The sequence below is a fragment of the Populus alba genome, chromosome 13 (assembly GCF_005239225.2).
Source record: "Populus alba chromosome 13, ASM523922v2, whole genome shotgun sequence".
Classification (NCBI taxonomy): Eukaryota; Viridiplantae; Streptophyta; class Magnoliopsida; order Malpighiales; family Salicaceae; genus Populus; species Populus alba.
Genome location: NC_133296.1, coordinates 11,546,987 through 11,571,033, shown reverse-complemented (window position 1 = coordinate 11,571,033; position 24,047 = coordinate 11,546,987). Strand labels below are relative to the sequence as shown.

At 33.3% G+C, this 24,047-nt stretch overlaps 3 protein-coding genes across 6 annotated transcripts; 2 read left to right on the top strand and 1 right to left on the bottom strand.

Annotated features, from left to right (window-relative positions):
* Positions 1-9,100: 9,100 nt before the first annotated feature.
* LOC118035541 (GDSL esterase/lipase At1g71691) lies at positions 9,101-11,634 on the top strand. The gene is made up of 4 exons (XM_035041138.2): positions 9,101-9,440; positions 9,929-10,050; positions 10,483-10,975; positions 11,070-11,634. Exons 1-4 carry the CDS (start codon positions 9,170-9,172, stop codon positions 11,303-11,305), a joined length of 1,122 nt encoding a protein of 373 aa, XP_034897029.1. The 5' UTR covers positions 9,101-9,169; the 3' UTR covers positions 11,306-11,634.
* Positions 11,635-12,178: 544 nt separating this feature from the next.
* LOC118035540 (GDSL esterase/lipase At1g33811) lies at positions 12,179-13,989 on the bottom strand. Its single transcript, XM_035041137.2, has 5 exons — positions 13,695-13,989; positions 13,446-13,570; positions 13,070-13,318; positions 12,732-12,990; positions 12,179-12,632 (listed from the first exon to the last, which is right to left on the bottom strand). The coding sequence occupies exons 1-5, from the start codon at positions 13,945-13,947 to the stop codon at positions 12,415-12,417; spliced, it is 1,104 nt and encodes a 367-aa protein (XP_034897028.1). The 5' UTR covers positions 13,948-13,989; the 3' UTR covers positions 12,179-12,414.
* A 4,881-nt stretch (positions 13,990-18,870) lies between these two features.
* LOC118035543 (uncharacterized) lies at positions 18,871-23,330 on the top strand. Of its 4 annotated transcripts, none has more exons than XR_012167587.1 (8): positions 18,871-19,063; positions 19,202-19,250; positions 19,540-19,616; positions 20,021-20,168; positions 20,923-21,069; positions 21,183-21,407; positions 22,410-22,646; positions 22,808-22,899. XR_012167587.1 is itself a non-coding variant. In XM_073403763.1 (8 exons), the coding sequence occupies exons 1-7, from the start codon at positions 18,972-18,974 to the stop codon at positions 22,548-22,550; spliced, it is 879 nt and encodes a 292-aa protein (XP_073259864.1). In that variant the 5' UTR covers positions 18,871-18,971; the 3' UTR covers positions 22,551-22,579; positions 22,909-23,330. The 4 variants fall into 4 exon arrangements, 3 of the variants coding, with proteins under 3 accessions (XP_073259864.1, XP_073259863.1, XP_034897032.1); XM_073403763.1 differs by lacking the exon at positions 22,808-22,899 and adding an exon at positions 22,909-23,330 and having other exon boundaries at positions 22,410-22,579; XM_073403762.1 differs by having other exon boundaries at positions 18,872-19,063; positions 22,410-22,899.
* The last annotated feature ends 717 nt before the right edge of the window (positions 23,331-24,047 follow it).

Genomic DNA, 24,047 nt, shown 5'->3' with positions numbered 1-24,047 from the left:
GTATTTAAAGATGAAGTAGTGGCAATCTCGGCTCTCTCTTTTATGTGCTGGCTTTGTCATGGATCCGTGATAGATGTTTTACATGCATTGCATACTCTGTTCTTTCTATATTGTCATGAATCACTTGCTTTTTACTTCACTTATCAACCATAGATATATCCACCTATCACCATAAAGCTAAGTAAGAAGACTATTATTCGCTTTATTTATATTGTTTTTATATCGCCTAGATCTCCTCTCTCATTGTAGGATTAAAAAGCTTAATTCAAGCCCTATATCCCAGCATAAACTTGACATAATAAGGTATTTTCTTCATTATTATCTAATGATCCCCTGTTGTGAATGTATAAGTATTCTCTCTCTCTCTCTCTATATATATATATATATATATATATATATATATATATATATATATATTAGGCCAATGTCAACTATTCAAAAGCTCCTATACTTGCTTGAACTTTATGGAGATATATTTGAAAAAAAAAAAAAAGATTTGTAAAAACAAAAACTAGAGTTAAGACTGACCTGTTTATGTCTATCCTAGATTTTTTTTCTAATAAATCAACAACATGTTGTTTTTATGGTAATAACAAACCATTTGGTGTATAAGTTGCATCAATAATTAAAGGAAATTTTTAATTTCCCGAATCACACATTCACCAATTAAATTATATATTAGGGATTAAACTCTCGAAGGATTGTTTCATATGACTAACATATTATCAATGATAAATCAAAATATATATTATGTAGCCTATTTAATTCCATAGAGAAAATATTAGAGTTTGCTTGCATGAAGTGGGTGAGAATTATTATCATAACCTGATGAATGATTCATATGTATTGCATCTAAAAGAATACCATTAAGGAAGGCCTTATTTAAATCAAATTGCATAATTTTCCACCATTAACACACTATAATGTCCAATATTGCTCAAATAGTAATACAATAATGTACTTTTAATTTGATCGTTGATTTAGGTTTTTATTTGACTAGAAGATGTTAAAGGCATTATTTCCTATAAAATTAAGATTTTGTTGCAAGCAAACATTGAAAAGGCCTTTTGATAAGGTTCAAAATTTATTAATAAAAAATATGTGAATTGGGCTTTTATTTATTCCAGACTTGAGTTTTGTATTTTATTTTACCCATACTCTTAATTTAGTTAGTTATTTGGGTTCAAATTTTTAGCTCATGGTTAATTATGGTTTATTTTTATTTAAGTCATACATATAAATATCTTTTATATCAAGATGTGAAAAACATATTGTTTTTTGAATAAAAATTATGTAGGCACTTTTGCTTTTTGTTCTTCGTTGAACTTTTCAGAACTTATAAAAGAGATTATCGTTATGGCTTCTTAACCATATACCTTTGATTAAAGTAATTAGGTACGTATTTCAATTTTTCATTATGGATTATATGGTTTTGTTTACCGGGTTCGCATTAGTTGATGTCAAAGTTTGGCTCTAAAATCAAGTTCTTTATTGTTAAATTCTATTTTGTTCTTCTTTTACTTATTCCTTGCATCAACATCACACATATAGAGTTTAGATTCATCTTGTGCGCATATTTAAGATAGTTAATGCAAATTCATCTTCTTCTTGAATTTGATTTTCTTTCCTTTTCCAATTTATGATCTAATTAAAAAAAATTATCTACTAGAATGTAATATGTTGAAATAAAAAAAAATATCAAATTAAAAGTCCATATCGAATTCATATTTGTTAAGTTATTCCATATTGAATTTGAGTTTCTTGAGTCAATTCCATATTAGGTTTCTTGAGTTATTCCTAAATTCCTTTTCATTTTTTGTTTGTCTTTGTTATTTTGACTTTGATGGTTTGAACTCTACGATCAGATTTATTTTGATTGATTTTTTTTAGTTCACTAAAGAATCGAAGAGGGCGGTTAAGATTGGCAAAATGCAAGATGGTGTGAGAATAACATCGATAAATGCCAAGTTAAGAATGAAACATGAGTGTAGTGACACATTTATGGGTGTAAACATGTATAGAAGTGTATGAGGTTTATTACTAATATATATATATTTTTTTTAAGATTTGAATATGTTTTTTACAAAGATGAATCATCACCCTAAGAAGAAGAAGAAAAACACTTTCTTTATGTTACAGGCAATACAACGGTAGTTCGAGCATTTGAATGTGTTGTTTGATAATACGAGGGATCAAATGGATATACGAGATATTATGATTGCTAATTTGCAAGATATAAAATCCTAAAGGGTCCCTAACACCGAAAGGCAAGAGAGACATGCTTTTACACCCATAGATGTGTTTGATGTTGAGAATAAGGATGAACATGGAAATGAATTTGATCAGGCATCATTCAACAATAATGAGATATTTTAACCAAACCATTGAAAAGATAGAGCGTTTAGATAAGATTTTAGAGATTGTGATGGTATAGATAGAAACCTTAGGAGTATTAAAATAAAGACTCATTCTTTCTAATGAAAGAATGTTCCAAAAACTTAACTAGAGTGAGAGAAGAAAATATAGTTAATCTTTGATTGCCATAACTATTTTGAGGATAAAAAAGTTAAGTTAGTTGTGATGGAGTTTATTACTTATGCAATTATTTGGTGGGATTAACTTGTGTTAAATAGAAGGAGAAATAATAAGGGGTCTATTGAGACTTATGATGAAATGAAGGTTCTTATAAGAAAAACAAAATTGTCCTTAGTCATTACTATAAGGACCTATATCATAAGTTTCAAAGCATAGAGGATTATAATAAAAAAAAAATGATGGTAGCTATGATTCAGGAAAATATAAAAGATGGAGAAGTTACCATAACAAGATTTTTGAATGGTTTGAACCAAAAGATAACAAATGTCATGGAATTACAACATTATATAGAATTAGAAGATATGATGCACATGTCTATGAAAGTAGAATGATAACTTAAGAGGAATGGAAATTCAAAGTTGAGCTAATATTTTGGTTTGTTTTCATCATGGAGTCTATATTAGAAGAATGATGATAGGGTTGCTCAAAAGAGTAACTCTAAAACACTGAAGGGCAAGAAAAATGTCTCCACTAATATTAGATGTAACTTTGCTCAGCAACCACCTTATAATCATGATATAAAATGTTTTTGATGTTTGAGAATAAGACAAATAGCTTATTAATATATAAAAATGAGTTATTATTATGCATGATAACGAGAAAGTGGAAACTAAAAGTGATAGTGAGGATGATCAAATGCCACCACTTGAAGGATATTGGTAATTATTGAGTAGAGTATTAAGTTAAGGGTGAGTTGTTTTTGGTTAGGCATGCATCACGTGCTAAAATCAAGGAAGATGAGTTAGAGAAGCAAAAGGAAAACATATTTCTTACAAGGATGCCACATTAATAACAAGGTATTTATCATGATTATTAATGATTGAGTAGAGTATCAAGTTAAGGGTGAGTTATCTTTGGTTGGGCATGCATCGAGTGCTAAAATCAAGGAAGATGAGTTAGAGAAGCAAAAGGAAAACATATTTCTAACAAGGATGCCACATCAATAATAAGGTGTGTAGCATGATTATTAATACGGGAAGATGTGCCAATATAGCTAGCACTACTTTAGTTGAAAAGTTAAATTTTCCTACTTCAAAACACCATAGACCATATAAGTTATGTCATAACCTGATTTTTTACCCTCATTTTCAAAATATTTTTCTAAAATCCAAAGATAGGAAAACAATTCAAAAAATATGTTTTCGATACATTTTGACCATTTGCACACCCTATTTATAATTTTAAATTATTTTTTTCTTGTTGACATCTTTTTTTAAAAAATCAAATTCAAAGAAATATGTTTTTGATACATTAAGTCCATTATGTATTTCTTAATTAATTTTTTCTTGGATTAATGTTAATGTTATTTTTTGAAAAGAAAATACAAAGAAAATAAGAAAATCAAAAATCAAAATAGAGAACAAAATGGACTAAGAGCTAAAGTGCAAAACAAGAAAAAATAATAGACCAAAACAAAATTGAGTTATTATGGATCATATAACTAAAAAAGAAAAAAGATGACAGTTTATAAGCTATAAATAGATAAGTGAATTGTCGAGAAAAGGAGTTACTACAAAAAAAAAAATAATAATAATATTCATCATTTGTTCCAACAAAGCCCTAGCCACCATAATTTTTTTATACGAGAATGTGAGCTAAAATATGAAGAAATAAACCCTATAAAAACATTATTCATTTTTTTTCTTTCTTTTCCCATAAAAAAAATCCTAACATTGTCTTTCTCTCTCCAAACCTGAAATTTCTTTCCATTATTTCTATTACCTTCGACCTTTAATTTTTATAAGACCATCACTATTCTCTGTAACTCAAAGCCCTTAAAAATCCCTTAATCAATTGAAACCAATAGCCCGTGCATCATCGTCAATAAAAGAGAGAAAGAAAACAACTTTAAAACTTCTCTTTTTAATTTCTCTCTTTTGACCTCTAATCCAGCGATTTCATCACTATTCTTTTTCCTATTAAAGGGTACTACACGATCATATAACCCCACAATCTAATAATCTCATTGTGAACATATCTAAAAGTTAAAAAAATGAACTAATATGAAGAAAAAAGACCATTGTGGCTTTCTATTGTTAGATCTCCCCCACCAGTAGAAGGTGGCTTACGACGTCATCACATGAAGGAGGATGGCCTAGCACACCCTATAAAGCCATCCATGAACTAGTCAAATATTAGTGGCATGTGAAATAATGTGTCAACCATGACAACTGCTCTATGAGTGTTTTAGCCACACACAACTATTGATTTTCTTCTTTCCATCAGGTTTTCACTACTATTTCAGCTCCTCCTAGTCATCCTCGTTCACTCTAAAAATTTATTTTGAAACCTAAACATCTATTGAATAAATATTTTGCGTATTCAATGATTTTGATTTGTTTTTTTATAAGGTTTTGATTAGGCATTATTCATTGAATGGATATTTATGTTGGAATGAATACAATCTTGCATTTTGAGATTATTATTGATTTTAATGTGTTGTGATGAGGTTTTAAGATTGAAAAATATTTATGAAATTGATATTTGTGTTTGAATGCATTCGACTGGATCATTTAATTTTTCATCTTTATTTTTTTTTTCCATGGTCATTTAATCATCATCCTTAACATCACAACATGTTATATATATGGTAATTGATTCAACAATATATATTGACATGATCTTTTGCTTTAAATAATATAAAATCAATTTTAATTCATACATGCATCCATGTTGGGGTTTATAACTTTTTTATAAATCTCATTAAGGTTACGACCCAGATTAAAAGGCTTATTAGACCGACATTTCAAGCTTTTTAAAACTCATCTTTGTTTTCAAAAAGATTGTGTCAAGAAAAAATCCATCTTTATTTTTTAAACAACAAAACTTTCAATCTAATATTCATCGATGACAAAATCGAAAGTATTAAATTTTTAGTCTAATATTCGCCGATAACGAAATCATGAGTATTAAAAAACTTTTGAGTCTAATACTCACCAATCACATTTCAGTATAAATCACGATTATTAAGCCTTTATTCAATAAATATTGTGAATGAACCCAAGTGCTATAGGATAAGTAAACTTCATTGAGGAACTTCCATTAACATTTTCTAGGATTTGGGTTGGGTTCCATGAGCTCAATATAAACCCAAGGATCATTCATTAATATGACTTGATTGAAAATTAATCATAGGTTATGATTTGAAGTTACCAACCTTAGAATTGTTGATTCACCGAGTGTTATCCAAAGATAATAACTAAGAGTGGAAAAAATAAACCAGATTTTAGAATGATTAGAAATAAACCAACCAAATAGGTTTTAACTAATAGTAATAGACTCGCTATCACCAGTAGATTACACTTAACAAATTATTAGGAATAAATGAGAAGATTAGCAATGCAGCATATTTTAGGGTAATAATATCTTTTTTTTAGCATAATTAATCTCTTACAATAAATCTACATTGATTTGTGAGGTATTTCTAGTGATCATAATACTAGGTAATAACTTTTTTTTCTTTTATTTTTACCCCATTTTCAAATAAGTTTTTGTTTTTATAGGCTTGCTTGTGATGTTGGGTGTGACAAGATGGAATGGTTGAATGAGTGTGAAAAATAAAAGATTATCAAACAAGTGTAGGATGGAAAAATCTAGTATTTTTTTTCTCTTAACTTGCACTGATTTTGTCTGGACTTTCATATCCAAATAGTTGCCATACATTTACTGAGTTCCCAATGCTATGCAATCAGATTACTCAATTTACTCAAGCAGTCCCCTTCCTCTTCTAAATGATTCCATCTCTTAAATTTATTTGCCAAATAACCAAGTTTCCTGACCAGGTTGAATTTGTTAGGACGCTTTGAGTAGCATTGACCCAACAATTGATGAAGCGGAAATTAAAAATGACATTTCAGAGAAAGGTCTCCAACCCTAATTCTGAGCTGCTGATCCTAGAACTAACTGGCAATGATCAGATAAAACCTCTGGGGTGGCAAGTCAAGAACATGAAGGGGAATTGAAAATGACACTTCAGAGACTGTGTTTGCTGCGTAAACCCTAACTATTTCACAATGAAACATTATTGTAGCATAAGAACCAAAAAGAAGTATTCATTGTCCACCAAAAAAGCAAATGTGGTTTAATGAGTCAGCTAATGGTTATCTAGGGAAAACCAATATCGACAGAGGGAAAGTTGAAAGTTGAAACTACAGAAGAGGAATTGAATGAGCATCTGTCTGTCTGGGGTCTGACAGGACCCCTTCAGTTTCCTTTCACATGCAAATGTCATCTTGCTCTAAGAACACCTCTCTCATTTTTAAGACATAACTAGAATTATTATTACCTTACTACCTAGCTCGACCTTTTTTTTATTTTAAGGAGTTGACTTTTGTTGCATAATAAATCTTTGCCTGAGTGGTATTGGGAAGGAATTCTTTTATTCTCAACCCCAAGAGGATCTTGTTTGCAATTCCAAGGAGTGGATAAAGTTCCCAGCCATTTCCACCCATCGATTATAAACTGACTTTATTTCTTTTTTCCTTTTACAAGAATTAAAATGACTTGGCCCTTCTGATTCTTTTATCCGCGTCTCTTCCAGGTGTTATCAAAATGAAACATGATTGCCGTCGATCAAGACTTGCCTGCAACTTTTTGCTTAGGTTACTAACGCTAGCTTTATTCGCCCATCAAGTTGTGAAATCTCCAAAATCAGGTTTTTGATAGCTTACCGGTTCAAATGGCTCGGTTTGGACCAAAAGATCCAATAAAGCCGAATTGTTTTTTTTTTAATTCTGAATCGAATAACTGAACCAAAGTGGTAAGCTTGGAATTCGATTTTATATTTTTAAAATCAAATAACTTCAGTTTGATTCATATACTTTTTAGTTAGTTGGGTTGTTTTTTCATAGGCTTTGATTTAATGGAACTTTAGTTTAAAATGAGTTTTTCCAATTTGGTTTTTTTTTTTTTTTGAAACTTAAACCGAATTGAGCTAAGTGAAATTTTTAAAAAATTTCAAATTGAAATTATCTGGAAAAAAAAAACTTGAAAAACCATTAGTTAATTTCGGATCTATTTTTATCAATATTTAGGATAATTCGGTTAATTTTCCCACCCTATGATAGCTTACTATAGAATCATCATGCAAATGTGGATTATAAAAATAATTAAAGGGTTTGTCTAGCTATCGAGTGTCCAAAATCTACTTGTTAAGGATTGTTGTGAACTTAAAATATATATCATATATATGGAGCTACATACATTAATGTTCTTTGTGTTTCAAGAAATTTCGAGTTTGAATATCTTTTTATAATAATAAAAAAAGTATATGACATTATAATTAAGGTACATCAAATTAAGTATAGAATTCAAAGTTAAAACTATAAATAAATTAATTATTGCGCAGTTAGTAGACATGGGGACCATAATCAATTATCGGTCTCTGGTAATTTGCATGCTTCAATTAAATCCTGCAGAGCCGCTTGTGTTGTCAGATTCGAGCTTCCATTTGAGTAATTGAAAGCAAACCAAATTATATAGTATCCAAAAAACCTTGCTTAATGCAATATAATCAGTATTGTTCGACATTAATGCCTAAATTGGAAAGTGGGAGCTTCCAACTGATGTATGAAAGCAAAGGGGGGCATAAGATTGTTAGTTCCAAAGCTATGATTTTAGTTCGTATAACATTTCTATTTTTATTAGGGAGTATAAGGGTGTCAAATAACAATCTCAACTCAATAATTTAAGTTATTAGATAAGATTCTAAGATATAATTTGTATTATTTTCTAATACATCTTTTTAAGTGAAAATTCTTTGATTTTAAAATTTGAATAGACCCATATTACTTTTTGCTTAATTTTTTTATTAAATAAATAGAAGTTATGAGATTTAAACTCGTAACTGCTTGATTATTAAGGTTTTGATATTATATTAAAGAATTATCTCAACTCAGTAATTTAAACTATTAGATAAAATTTTAAAATATAATTTATATTATTTTTTAAAATAGTTATTATTGCAACAATTTTGTTTGGCATCGAAAACATTATCACCTACTGTACTAATGTATGGACAAAAACGCATTTATTCCAAACGCTTCGAGTCATGAAACTTTCATGATATTTGTATAATGAGATTTCAAGGCCTTCCTTCAATAACATGAGTGGTTGGCTTGGTTGTTTGGAGGGGCAGCATGCTCTTTCTTTGCTAATGTCTTAATGCCACCCCTATTAGCATTGTTTTCCCAGATATTGCCACCCTCGTCGTTTTAGGTTAAGAAGATACAATTCGAATTCCAAGGAAAAACAAGATTTGGAGAATAAATTGGTGATATTTGAATCAATAAATTTGAATGTTTTTTAAAAAGTTTCTTTTTTTCAGAAGGGAAAAGGAAGGGACCAAGATCCACAAGTGTGAAAATGCCTGCATGTATTCGGGCGCGATGCACATACCAGAGAGTAATTAGTAATTACTGCAATGGAGAAAACAGTTGACTACATTTACTAGTTCTGAACTACCCACCTTCCATCCTGTATTAAAGCTCCTTTCACGATTACAAAGATCTCAACTCTTATTTTACAACTCTTCAATTATCACTCCTACTGTCTTGCTTCCTCTCTTTAGCTGAAGATGGCTACCTTCAAGCTGCCTTGCATGCTGGTGATTTTCTTGCTGTTGGGTGTAGGTTTAGGCCAAAATGTGGACCCGTTTGGATCACAAGTAGGAAGGAGAAGGGAGATGGTGCCTGCTATGTTTATATTTGGAGACTCACTCATTGACAATGGCAATAACAATAACCTTCCTTCTTTTGCCAAGGCCAACTATTTCCCTTATGGTATTGACTTCAATGGTGGTCCTACTGGTCGTTTCTGCAATGGTTACACCATGGTTGATGAAATTGGTAAGCCTCTCCTGCCCTCTTCCTTGGCTTTCCTTGCTTTTATGTTAAGCTTTCATGGAGTATTTGAGCTCAGGATGCCATGCAGACATAAAATATATTTTTCTTCATGGCCATTGTTTCCTTTCTTTCATCCTCTTTGATAGTCAGACGAAATATTGTTTGTAGGAGACAGACCTCTATATTTTTTGTACTTACTTTAAACCACTTGGAATATGGAGACAGTAGTTTGATGCTTAGCACATTCTTTTCCATATTATTAGGGTCGGTTCTTACACCTTTCATTTACTTTTTTTCTTTGGTTTCTTGAAAGGAAAAGTCATTTTTTTCATTCTCCAAATGATAATTACAAATATTGCAATGCAGCATACCCTATGAAGTTGGCTAAGCACACACATTTGTGATTGTTAATGATGACACCATAATGCAGTCCTGTTTTGATCTCCTGTTTGTGATTACCAAATTTGGCTTTTGTCCATTTTCTTCCGCAGCTGAACAACTAGGACTCCCTCTGATTCCTGCTCACTCTGAGGCATCAGGAGATCAAGTGCTTAATGGTATCAACTATGCCTCTGCAGCTGCCGGAATCCTTGATGTCACAGGCAGAAACTTTGTAAGCATATCCATTCATACATACGGAATTAAGTAGCATGCATCATCACACATATTAATGAAGCCTTAAAGATATGCACGCATGGTTGCTGAATCATTTTTCGAGGGGGTCATTTGATACCAATTTTATGTTTTTCTAACCTATTGGATTTCTTTACATGGCTCGTTATACTTGGACCATTGATCTAGTTACTCCGGCACCTTCTTGTGTATTTACAGTTTCTGTATTGAATGCAATACAATTCTACATTGCCTACGAACCAAGCAATTTACAGTGTCTGTGGCAGACATAAATGACCCTTTCGTATTCACAGGAATAGAATATAATTAAGTAGATGTTTGGTTGGCCATCACACATGACCAAACTAAACTTGCATACTTGTATTGATATAACATGGACTAATTGTTTTGGATGTATTATTGTTTTGATCAGGTTGGTCGCATACCATTTGATGAACAGATAAGGAATTTTCAGAACACGCTCGATCAGATTACAGATACTCTTGGAGCAGATGATGTAGCTAGGCAAGTTGGACGGAGCTTATTTTTTGTAGGGATGGGCAGCAATGACTACCTTAATAACTATCTAATGCCTAACTATCCAACACGGAACCGGTATAATGGAAGACAATTTGCAGATCTCTTGACTCAAGAATATAGCCGGAAACTAACTAAACTTTACAATCTTGGAGCACGTAAATTTGTTATTGCAGGGCTAGGAGTGATGGGGTGTATTCCTAGCATCCTGGCCCAGAGCCCTGCAGGAAACTGCTCTGATTCAGTTAACAAGCTAGTTCAACCTTTCAATGAAAATGTGAAGGCTATGCTCAAAAACTTCAATGCCAATCAGTTGCCAGGAGCAAAATTCATTTTTATTGATGTTGCTCGTATGTTCCGAGAAATCCTCACCAACTCCCCAGCATATGGTATGTGCCTCTTGGCTCTAATAAATTGTGTGTGTTGTATCTTGAGTAGTTTTTGTTTTTTTGTTTTTTAATTTTCGCTGATATTTCTTTGTAGGATTTAGTGTTATAAACCGTGGATGCTGCGGCATTGGGAGAAATAGAGGTCAGATTACATGTCTTCCATTCCAAACACCTTGTCCTAACAGAGAACAGTATGTGTTCTGGGATGCATTCCACCCAACAGAAGCTGTGAATGTTTTGATGGGAAGAAAGGCCTTCAATGGGGACTTGAGCATGGTCTATCCTATGAACATAGAGCAGCTTGCCAATCTTGAAATGGAATCCAATTAACAGGAATCTTTGTTTCATTCATGCCATCTTCATAATTTTTATTACATCACTGATCTATGAGAGTCGTAGTTTGTTTTGTATTTAAAAGCAAAGAACTGTTGTGCACGTGCATGTTCTAATTGCTACGTTTAATGCAACTACTTTGATTTGGTTTTGTTCCCTATCCCATTCAAAAAAAACGAAAAAAAACTCTCTATTTTGGATACATTGCTCTTTTGGTGTGATTGTCCATGCTTGGGAATAAGTGAGAAAGAAAGCAGAACGAACAGGCTGCCCCGCAGTCTGGTTCTTGATACTGAGCGGTAATTAATTAATGCAGTTGAAATAATTTCAACAGAAATGTTGCCTTTTTTAATTTTTCTGTCTACAAATATGTTTGCAGTAGTTTCACCAGTGCATTGTGTATGGTGCGTCTTAAATTCTAAAATCAATATCTTCAACCAAAATCTGCGAGCATTGTAAGCGGATCACTGGTATTGCTATGTGCTCTGACACGCAGTGGAACTATGCTCCCTCGAGCCCAAATCGTATCCTGGCCCTAGACGTCTAACTTCCAACTGCGGTGACTAATTGCAGCAAGTGTTCACTACAAGACATCTTGTATTTGATCAATCAAATAGGAACCTAGCTAACACAGTCTCCTTTTCCCGTGTCCAAAATAAGAGGCCTAGCTGTTTTTCATTTTGTTTTTCCTTGCACATTTAAGAACTTTTCTCTGCTACAATGAGACTTGAACTTCTAGAGACGCATTAGTTTTGGCGATTCTTGGGGACCAAGTTGGGAGACTTAATTTGTTTTAAGGAAACTCAGCCTTGAAAGGAAAGATACTTGCCTTGGATTCCCGAAAACGTGTTTCCGTTGCTATAATGAAGCAGTAGGAAATTTTCAATTGCTTTTATTATCTCAATCTCACCACATTTATTACAGAAGGAATGGAAGGTGGTAGCACTGAATTGGTGTTAAGAAACAAAGGAAACAATTACACCTTCTTCCACACATTAACATTAAGCATTAACTCAATAGCTTCGAACAAAATACCAAGAACCAACCAAACATATGAAGAGCTATTACAGGAAGACGGGCATAAAGAGTTGAATTTGATCCCTCTCTCATAGCATTGTCAATTGTTGTATACTCATTGGATAAGTGTAAGTCTGTGAATTATACGTTAATTTAGCGAGTAAGATGTTCGCCACTTCTGTCGGGTGAAAGGCATCCCAGTATAAGTATTTACTGCGATCCGGGCATGTCTGTTGAAGAGGAAGACATGTTATCTGACCATTGTTCCTCCCCACTCCACAACATCCCTTGTCTATTACTTCAAATCCTGTATATCATTCTCACAAGTCAAAACAGGCATACTTGTAGGATAATTGAGCAGGATTTTGAAGTTTCTATGACAAATCAACGTGCAAGTAATAATTACCGAGGGAGGTTCCATTGAGAGACAGATCATTAGAGCTTTTATACGAATCGAGGTAAACAAACTTGGCTCCAGGCAATCGGCCATTGTTGAAATTTTGAACTAGCTTGAGGAGCCCTGAGTTGAATAAAGAAATAGCATTGTTGATTTTCTCATTGCAGCGGCTGTTGGTACCATTATACCTGGCGAGCTGATATGGAATGCAGCCAATTTGGCCAATTGCAGTTACAATCACCTTCCGAGCTCCCAGGGCATAAAGTTGCTGAGATTCGAAGGAGAACATGTTCAATCTCTCGGTGAAAAATATTTTGAAAAACAAATTTGATACTCTATCTACTTACGGTCAACTGACGAGTGTAATCCTGAAGAAGTACAGCCGCAAAAGCACTTGCAGTGAAATCATGGCCAGTTGAGTAGAAGTCAGACATGAAATAGTTGTTGAGATAATCATTACTTCCCATCCCCGAATAGAAGATGCATTTGCTTAAATAGCTAGTGAGTGCATTGTTGTCTCCTCTGAAATATCTCCTCATTTGTTCCACTGTCATGCCAAAGTTGGCTACTTGCTGGTTCATTGAGGTGTGACCCCCCTATCAAAACATGCACACAAGGTTACTAAGCTCTTTTTATTCAATCTTATTTACTAATCATATTGTCAAATTATGCTCCATCTTGCAAATGCATCAAGAGATTAATGGTAAGAATGTGGCCAAGTACCAGATTGTTTCCAGTTTCATCTCTGATGCCAGCAGCTCCAGATGCATAATTCACTCCCCTTAAAAGCGCTGGACCCCTGGTTCTCGCATAGGGTGGGATGTAATTTCGAAACCCAAAAAGTTGAGCTGCAAAAATACATGCAATATAGTTAAGTTAGATATATATACATTTTCTCGCATAATATAGTAATCTCCATGGTTGTTTTTTCTTTTCTAAAATCCCAAGTGCATATCATAGAACGAAACTTACCCAAGGCATCGACATATGTTCGACCATTGGTAAATCGACCAGTGACACCCTGCGGAAAATCAATGCCATAAGGCCTGTAATTGGCCCTAGAAAGTGTAAGCAACCTGTTGTTGTTTCCATTATCTACCAGCGAGTCCCCAAAAATGAAAAAACAAGGTACTTGGCCTTGCTGTGGCTGCGCACAAGCTCGAGTGGCTAACAACACTAACATTAAAGTGACTGACAAAACCAAATCTGTACTGAAACTCCTCATGTTTCCCCTTATGCTTGATTATGATATGAAGGTACGTATCCTCATGGTGATGGTGCTCAATTTATAGTCCACCAAGATGGGTTCGGATTTGAATTCGCTATATATTATTGGAATCACAGGTGCTGTTGCTTTAAGCTATTCGACATAGCATTTATCATATGAGATAAAAGCGATCATACAAAAGCAATTGGAAGAACTTTTAGTTGTAGTCATGTGTTAATTGTTAAAGTATGAACCAATGAAGTTGCGGTGATAGGGGAGATGAATCTCGTGATCTATCAAGGCTACAACATACTTGCAACTGTCAACTACATTGTTATATAGGTGTAAGCAGACAAGTAGGATTAAAAACATATATACATAGATGTGATGGTCGACAGTTTATGAGAAAATACATGTACTTGTTGGCAATTACTCGTAATATTGTAGCAAAAATAACCAAAATAGCAATGCCAAGGCAAGGCAAGCCAGGGCTCCAATGTAAAATAGATCGTTGACTATAGATGGTTTTACTGAGATCGTATAGAAAAAATTCCAAACAAACTTGAAGTTATATGAAAGCTAACTCATAATAAATGACTTGAAAAACAAAAAACAGTGGTACGCACTCGTGGCATGAAGTCATTGAAGAAGCAAGATATGAAGTGGACATTTGTACTTGAACCAATTGATTATGATATCATATAAGATTTGTATAGATATACATGGAAGTAAATAATCACCATGAATTGCAAGAATGATCACAAGATAAGATCCAGTAGCTCTAGTCAAGGAAGCGTTTTGCAATTGTCATGGGATTGTTTTGCAGCTATAAAGGGATCATGAGATGTTCCTCTCCTTGCTTGAATATTTCTATTATTGGCACAATTTTCTTGACTGCATATGTGGGAGTGATATTTTCTTACACCCTCCCTCATACTCAATCGGTAGAGAGATGTGTTGAGATTGTTTCAAAACCATGAAAACCGAGATGAGGACAAGACTTTAGTAAATCCATCTATTGTCACTTCCAATAAATTGACCATGAAGAGCTCCTTGTGTGTTTCATGTTCACATATAAAATGGTAATCAACTTCTATATGTTTTGTGTGTGTATGCAGTATTGGATTGAGAACAAGATAAATAGTGCTGATATTATCACGAAACAAGGTGGGAGCATTAGCCAAGAACATACTTAGATCACAAATTAAAGATTGTATCCAATATAAATTTATTGTAACAATAAGTGCCCGATATTCAATCTCAATAATGGAGCGTGAAATTGTTAATTGCTTTTTAGAGAGTCAAGAGAAGAGGTTAAGACCAAGAAATAAACAATCAGTTGTTGTTAAACGATGATTATCTAGTAATCCAACCCAATCCAAATCAAAGAATACAGCATTAAGAGAGAAAGAAGATACTGAGAGAAAAGTGATACCATAGCCAACAATACCTCTAAGATAATGTGATATCTGTTTGACAGCCTCAAAGTGTAGTATTATGGGAGAATGCATGTATTATCAGACTTGATTTACAACATAAGATAAATATGGTCTTGTCATGGTGAGTTATTGTAATGCTCCAACCATATTATGATATGATGTACCATCATTAAGAGAATCACCATAAAATTTGAACATTTTAGAGCCACATGCCACCGATATGTAAACTAGTTTAGCACTAATCATAAAAGAACGCTCTAAAATCTCCATATCATACTTTGTTTGAGTGATAGTGATGGATTGAGAGTCATAATAAAAATCCATTCCCATGAAAAAATTAAGGAACCAGGATCCGTTATATCAAAATGAGATGATAAGTATTAAATAAGACTCTCAATACCCTTTGTATCACTACCAAAAATAAAAATATCATCAATATGAAGAAGTAAAAATATACATTTACTTTGTATATGTCAAAAGATTGACAATAAGACTGGAGATTTCTCCAAAATCAATTCTTTCTTGCTGATAAAATTCCTTTACAACAAGGTGACCTTTGTGCCTATTAATAGTCCCATTTGAATGATGTTTGGTCTTAAATACCTATTTGCAGCTAATGACATTAAGATATGGTTTAGGTGGAACCAGGGACAACATGCCATTTCAAATCAAAGCATTAAACTCTTCCAACATTTTTGTTTACCAATGCAGATATTTAACTAATTAAGAGTAACAAATAGGATTTGTTGTAGTAGTTAATAAAAAGGAGTAACATTCTACAATTGGATGTTTGGTAGCTATCAAGACTTTAGGCTTATGAATGCCATAGTTTAAACAAGTTATCATAGGATGGGTTGGTTATTTAAATGGAGGTTGAAATGTTTCATTTTAGAAGGCTATAAATAATGGATTTTGTGTATTTATTGATGAGTTTGCATGTTGTCATAGGGCATGCGCGACATCGAGCGATGGCGGGTCTGCTTTTTGAGAGGTGTGTTGAAAAAAAGGTTTGGGGGTAATTATAAAATTATGATTATGAGTTTAGGAGTCATCACGTAGTATTCTGGTTACTAAAAAACCTATGGTATGCGAGAGTTCAGGTAAGGGATTGGCTGTGGAAGTAGAAGATGCATCACCTCAGTGCACCCTACCTAAGATAAGTTGCATTATTGTTTGATTGTTATTCTAAGTCGCATTTCTATCCATTGGTTTTGTCTAAGATTCAAGGTAAATCTCTTTTCGTAAGAAAGTCTCTACCTTATTAGGTAAAAGTGTAGTTGTTCTAAAATCTAAATTTTAGCATTGTATTTATTTCTTAAATATAACTAATTCCTAACATTTCAAACAGAATAATTTGTATTTTTTGTATTTAGGTCAAATTCCGATGGATAATCATAAACTGGTTACGATATTTATTTTTGTATTTTTAAAACATGGTAAAAATATGATTTTTTTTTATTATGAAAATATGCTTAGAAAACTTTTAGGATATAGTCGTATGCACAAAAAACAAAACAAAAATTAAATAAAATTTTTTTTTATTTTTTTTAAGTTTTGGAGGAAACTAGTTATTTTTTAATATCGAGTATGTATCTTACATTGTAAGTCTACAACCAGATATTATGTAAAATTATTGAAAAAACTTACAAAGGACCAATAAATATTTTAAAAAAAAAAATTCCCTTTGAAAAGTTTGACTTTTTTATATTTTAAAATTATTAAAAATTATAAATTGGGCTGGACCCGACCTAGGCATCTGGGCTAGACCGAAATAGGTCCACCTTGACTTAGTCAGGTGGGCTAACTGGTAGCCCAACAAACTGTTCTTTTTTTGGGTGGGCTAAACCCAACCTAGCTATCTGGGTTAAGTCGAAATGGTTCAGGTCCATAGCCCAGATGGTATTGGCCTGGCCCAGCAACCATGTTAATTAATTTTGTCTCCTACATGCAGAATAAATTCTTGTTTTGCATGTAGGAGTTGAACTTATAATAAGGAAAGAAAAAGAAGAAAAAGAAGTGAAAAGAGGATTACCTAGCTTGGAAAGAGAGGTCAGCTAGTCTTACTGTCGACTATTGGTGGTGCTGGCTACTGGAAGAAAGTTTATGGCTACTCCTGATGTGAGGGTGGCCTGTTAGTGGTTGAGTGGGTGGCTCATGACGGAGATGTTGGTAAAGAGGTTGGCGTCGAGGTCATTGTGGCTATCATAACTCATTTTTTGGTTATTCCCCAAATTGATCTTCTTTATTTTCAAATAAAATATAATCAAATAATAAATAATAATAGCAAGAAGACTGATATTTTGGCAAAAACAAGCTGAGAGGATTTCAAATGTAGAGGAAGATCAAGCTGTAATTTCATATGGAATTGGAAGCATAATTGCACCCCTATTATACCTAAAACTAAAGAGATAATTTAAATTTAAGGTCAAATTAAATCATGATTGGATGAATATGCATAAAAATTAAGTCTAAGAACATAATTAAATTTTTAATAAGTCAATTTGATTTAATTATGGGCCAAATTAACATTTAATTATGTTTAAGAATTAATTTGGGTCCAATTGAAAGATTTAATTAGGTGCAAGGACTAATTATTTTTTAAATGAGTCAAATTATTTTTTGAGGGGCTTAATTGGTGAAACATTAAGTTTGGAAGACTAATTTGGGCTTAATTGAGAATATTAGAATTTTAGAAGACCAAACTTAATTTTTATAAAGTCAACAAGTTCAAATTAGAGGTAAAAATGCAAGAAAATCAAGGTTTTTAGGTCAATTAGAGGTTGAATTAAAGAAATTCACAACCAATAACTATTTTACAAAAAGCACCGAACTATAGGGACTCAATTAATTAAAATCAGGGGTGAATTGAAATAAATTGAAATTTGAATGATCAATTAAAGGTCAAAATGCATAAAATCAAGACCAAGGGCTAATTTGAAAAAGGCGCTAAAATATAGGGTTGGCATTGAAGTTCAATAGGGGTAAAATTGCATAAAATTAAAAGTTTAGGGTCAATTAAGGGTGTAATTAAAATAAATTAAAAGTCAAAGAACCAAATTAAACTTTATCTAAATCCCTAAATTAAAACACTAAAAGTTAAAACAGCGTCATTTCATTTAAATGAACAACTAGTTTTGACTTAATAGTAAAAATAAGAAAAGGACAGGCCAAACAATGTGATTATATTTTTGCCCTCATTATTTTAATTAGCATTGTTTATTTTAAATTATTTTGTGTAGTTATTTTTTTTTTCCTGTTATGTTTTCTAGTGTTTATTGACTCAGCCCAGGTATTTTATCTTTTTATTATTCAATTTCGTGATTCTAATTTTTTATTTTCAAGATATAATGATATTTTAAAAAAATTATCTAATTAATATCATTAATTAAAATAAATCCGACTTATTAACCTTATTTACTCTCTTTTTTATGCATTTGCATTACCGACACGCACTGTAACGCGGGACGTGCCTAGTGTGTCTATAAATCCAATTGAACACGATATGAATTGTGATTGCTCATGCATCCGATTTGACTTGTAGCGCCAATAAATCCAATTGAAACATAAAAGGAATCTATTCGTTTAGACTTTAGAGTATGAGTGATGGAAGTGAAGCTTAGCCATAGAAGATTCTCTGATCTTTCTCTTCCCAGATTCCATTTTCCAAATCCTAAAACTACCTTCCCATCTCCAAGGTTTCTTCTTTTTTCTTCTGACCCATTAATGCACTTTCCTTGTTTTCTCTCTTTATTCGCTAAAGATTTGATCCTTTTCTTTTCTTTTCTTTGCTGTTGTTGTTGTTGTGTGTGTGTGTGCGTGTGTTTCAATTGCAGTTTGAAATGGTGGGTTAACAGTAAGAAGCCTTTTACCGTTCTTGCAGAGGTACAATCTTTCTCTCCCTGTTATTTTGCTTTGTTTGGTTGCCAAGAAATTTGTACAAAAGAAAGAGAAGTGATGACATATTTCTTCTGGTTATGTTGATAAACTTTGCATCTTTTTGGAATATAAGAGATGGGTTTCAAAGTTATGCAAGTCCATGTCTTCTTTTTTTTATCGGATTGCTGTTCTTGCTACTTAAGAAAGAAGAATAAGAGAAGAAGCTTATACTTGGTTTCAGTCTCGCATTTTGCTTATTTTTGTAGTGAGCCATTAATTAGTTTTGTGGTTTCAGAGATGGAGATTTCATATTCAGGATATTTCAAAGGGTCAAAGCTCCACCAATCCCTACTTGCTTCATGTGGTCAAAGAGTAATAACTGAAATAGTAATTTGTTTATTTATCTATTTGCTGCACATTGCTGACAGTTAGCTAAGTAGATGTGAGTGGCATACTTCATATATTTTGTATATTTTGTTTGTAACTGGTTTCAAAAAGCATGGAGATTTTCCTTTTCATTTGCTGGGAAGTTGAGTTGTATACTTTTTTCTTTGATTAGGATAAAACATACAAAGCTAAGGGCAATTTTTTGTTTCTTGAACAATTTTAACTGCTGATTGGCCATTTACTATGAAAATGTGTGTGTTGAAAACTTGGATGGTTGTTGTGGTTCTACAATACTGGCCCATTCACTATGAAAATGTGTGTGTTGAAAACTTGGATGGTTGTTGGGTTCTACAATACTGGCCCATTTAATTGAAGAAATTTTATGGCAGGGGTGAAACATTAACTTCAATTTCCGAGCAGTATGGGGTGTCTTTATATTCTGTTGCTGCAGCTAATAAGAATAAATTGGATGTTGATCTTGTTTTCGAAGGACAGCTTCTTAACATTCCTGCATCTGCCCCTGCAGACACTCAAGTGGTGAGCAGAGTTGCATTATCATTTACAAATGGATTAATTACTGTTTAGACAGACAAAAAAAAAGATGAAAAAGGAAACTGGTTCTTTTGCAATCATGTTCTGCAATATATATGTAATAATTAAACTTGTTGTAGAAATGATATTTGTCGCATGAATACATGTATGTTAGAATGCACTTCTTGCATCATTCAAATTCATGTCCTATTTTTCCTTAATGCTGGTGGTACCATTGTATTCCTCCTGCATTCTAGAGCAAGATTTTGCTTTGACGTTTTTGTTCTAGCAATGAGATTGTCAATTTAAGTCATTTGTGAAATAGTTGCCACTCTACACTTAATGAGAAGCCACTCGGAAATATATATGAATTACCATGTACTCAGAAAACCACCTTCTTTTTAACTAGCTTATGATCTATTGATTGTTCATTATGAGTTGAGGCTATTCAATGCGACACAACTGTACAGAATGTATTTAAAAAGTTTAATCTGCATGTCATTTTTCTTCAGTTATGACTCCAGGAGAGCTCAAAGACAGGGAAACTATAATTTTAACTTTTACATGAACGACTTGTAGATAGATCGTAACACAGGTTGTCTTGTTTGTTGACATATGATATAAATAGTTAAGGAATGAATTCACCATTGCAGCCGTAACTATACAGTAAAGTTTAATCCAAGTTCACTTGCACGCTTGGAAGTTGTAAGCTGTGTTTTGTGGAGTTTTGATTTGTTTTCTGGGTTCTAAAGGTACTTAGTGTTTGTGCCTCAATCAGTATCAGGTCAAGAAATGTGAATCGCCTAGCTTTGATCAACTGGAAAGGCTTCAGAACTTTATGAAGATTATGGATGGGTTTCTAAACCAAAAGCCCTTCATCACAGTAACCACCCTCCGTTTGCCACATGTAAGCTCAGTACTAAAACACTTTGCTTCATTCATTTTCATATCCCAACTTATTTTGTCTTATAAATTCATCAATAGTAGTGACCTCAACAGCCTTGTCCACTCTATTAACAGGCTAAAGCCACTGGTTATTTTCTAGTTCTGGTTCCTGCATTAGCATTTTGCATCAGATGCATAATTGGTGCCTTTCACACTAGAGCTCGTAGAAACTTGGGATGCCAAGCTTCGAATGAATCAAGGAGGCATCATGATGTGCCTGAGAGTAAGCGTTGGAAACATGCTCTCAGTGACATAAGGGAGCCAGATAATTTGGATGGTGAACCAATACTAAATTCCACTGTAAGCTCATCGCTTTGGTTTTAATTTCATTTGCCATCTTCCTTTAACAGTAAAGAGTATGTCACATTATTGATGGAGTTATGATGATGCAAATTTTTATGGTTGAGGTTTGATGGATACCCTAAATCTTAATATTCTACTTTGGTTTTGTACTTGTTTCTTTCTTTTTTTCTTTTCAATTCTATTACATGTTGCAGCTCGTGTCATGCTGCGAAATTTAGGATTATTGGACATGAGTATTTGATATGACAAAGCTTAACATCCTGGTTATTTGGTTATTCAATGACCATCCCTTATCTCCCCAGCTACAAATGCACTGGAGAGGGGGGGGGGGGAGCATTTAGGACTTTGAATGAAGAAAGTATTGATATACTATATAAAGATCATTCATGACTTTGATTTCATTTTCTTTGAAGATGCATGTTTCTTGTCAAATTAGATGCCTTATATCAAGACTTTTAATTGGAGCTGCTTTGCCCTCATTAAGTTTTGCTGAGTTTGCATTGATTTGTTTGCGTTGTTGCCATCTTGTGTCCTTTTTCTCCTGCTCATAGGCTGCCAACATTCTGTTGCTTTATAATGATGTACTTTTATCCTATCAAATGAGATATTGCACAAGTTCGATTACCAATTGTGAAATGGAAACTGCAGGAGTGAATACAGAAGAATTCGTGATTGTGTAAATTTTTTTTCCCAGAATAATATTTACCACCTAAGATTATTGATATGATATTTAATTTATTTTATATTTTATTTTCTTGATTTATTTACTTTGCATAAGCTTTTCTTATCTTTACAATCTTATTATTATTCTCTTGATAAATGGTTCACATGGCTTGATAATTTCTTAATTGGACCGACATGGAATTTAACAAGTCCTAAATTCCTCATCAAATAGATCTTATACTTCGAATTGTCAATAGAAGCTTAATTTGAATGCCTCAAGAAGGAAAGAAGGAAAAAAGAGATAGTACTTGCTATGATGGTTTCCATCTTGTGCAGGGTACTTCTGCAGATCAAGATCAAAATTCATTTGAAGAAGTCTCTCATGCATACGACAAACTTGAACATGAATATCAGAAGTTTTTATCAGAATGTGGAATTAGCAACTCGGGATACTGGCGGGGAGGTTCTACCGACTAAAATCACTACAGTGATGTTCATCCTTCTTGGTACAAAAATTTACCATACAATCTCATGCTCATCTGCAATGACTGAATCCTTTGTACAGTTCTGTAAGTGTTTTTTGTTGTCGTTTTGAGTGTTTAAGAATGTAATGAGGCCTGAAGATTGTGAATCATATCCTTCGGACTAGTTAGGCTTCATTTCTGACTAGTTTGCTTGCAATGTGTGTTTATCCCTTCCAGGGGTAATAGGAATAGGAAAAGGCATGGCAAAAGATTTACTACAAAACTGTAAATTTGACTGAAACAGCTTGTTTAGGCTTTACATGTCATGTATAAAAATTGTTAAAAGCTGCTCTTTTTTCCCATCGCTGCAGTCTTTTTGCTCACGCTAGAAATAGGCAGCCATGACTACCATTCCTGCAGGCTAAACAACAGATGTGTTCATCAAGTGCCGTGCTGTACTAGCCACATCATAAATTTCTGCCTCGTGAAGTTGAGACAGTACAGGATTGAAGATTTAGCACCTCCCTCTGAGGATTTATTTTCTTTTCTGGAAAGCAATATGGAACCACTCAGGCTTATAGATGATTGATTAGCTGGGAACGTTAATGTGTTGCTCAAACTGAAATGTAGAATTGCCGGACCAATAATCTCAAAATGCCTTCGTCTTAAATTGACGCCTGGCAGGGATCCAAGTGGGCAATGTTCTGATAAACAATCGCAAAAGGAGCATCTTTCTAATAATTTTGTTTTGGATTCCACTTGCCTCTGAAAAGCAATTTGCATCTGACCAATAAATAATAAGAATTAAAACAGGAAAAAAAAATTTAAAAAAAAAAACTAAAGAAAAGAAAAAAAATGAATTGGAGATATACAAAATCTGTAAATTTTTATTAATCATCAAAAGTTTCATTTCAAAATAAGAAAAGAACATATAAATAGTAAACCCTAAAACATCCCGCCATTGGGCTCGGCCCATCAAATCAAACTGTTTAACATAAAATAATAAAATAACAATGAGCAGGCCCAAATGGGCTAAATAAATAAAATAGGCCCAAATGGGCTTAGTCTCCCAACCAAAGCATGACAGGCTGGGTCATCTTACATCGTCTCCGTCCATATATTCGTGTAATCTGTGGTGTGGGCCTGGTGTCCCTACCAACTCTCTTGGGGTTAGAGAAACTCGACCCCGTCGAGTGTAGCACTAGCCAACTTTGATAGTACTCCCAAAGATCTGGGTCAAGCTGCTGCAAAGTATCTCTAGTAATCCAAGTGCAGTATGAGTCAGGTCGACCCACCCAGCGAACTAGAAACCATTGAACCTCACCATTCCTGTTAAAAACAACTTGTTCATCCAGAATAGCATCAATATTATCCTTTTGTGCTGATGTCAAGGTGAAAGGGATATAGGTTTCAATAGGATTATCAGGAGGGGAGTTAAGTGGTATCTCAAATGGGTCATTTGGAATAGGAAGTGGTTTGTGGTATGCAACTAGATCTTCAATGTTAAATG

Bases quoted from the DNA above. Each gene is read 5' to 3' on its own strand.
- LOC118035541 (XM_035041138.2), top strand. From the start codon at position 9,170: ATGGCTACCTTCAAGCTGCCTTGCATGCTGGTGATTTTCTTGCTGTTG. The intron at 10,051-10,482 runs GTAAGCATATCC...TGTTTTGATCAG, and splicing joins ATGTCACAGGCAGAAACTTT to GTTGGTCGCATACCATTTGA. The intron at 10,976-11,069 runs GTATGTGCCTCT...ATTTCTTTGTAG, and splicing joins CACCAACTCCCCAGCATATG to GATTTAGTGTTATAAACCGT.
- LOC118035540 (XM_035041137.2), bottom strand. From the start codon at position 13,947: ATGAGGAGTTTCAGTACAGATTTGGTTTTGTCAGTCACTTTAATGTTA. The intron at 13,319-13,445 runs GTACTTGGCCAC...ATGTTTTGATAG, and splicing joins ATGAAACTGGAAACAATCTG to GGGGGTCACACCTCAATGAA. The intron at 12,991-13,069 runs GTAAGTAGATAG...TTCGAATCTCAG, and splicing joins ATTACACTCGTCAGTTGACC to CAACTTTATGCCCTGGGAGC.
- LOC118035543 (XM_073403763.1), top strand. From the start codon at position 18,972: ATGGAAGTGAAGCTTAGCCATAGAAGATTCTCTGATCTTTCTCTTCCC. The intron at 19,617-20,020 runs GTAATAACTGAA...ATTTTATGGCAG, and splicing joins TTGCTTCATGTGGTCAAAGA to GGGTGAAACATTAACTTCAA. The intron at 21,070-21,182 runs GTAAGCTCAGTA...CTCTATTAACAG, and splicing joins CCACCCTCCGTTTGCCACAT to GCTAAAGCCACTGGTTATTT.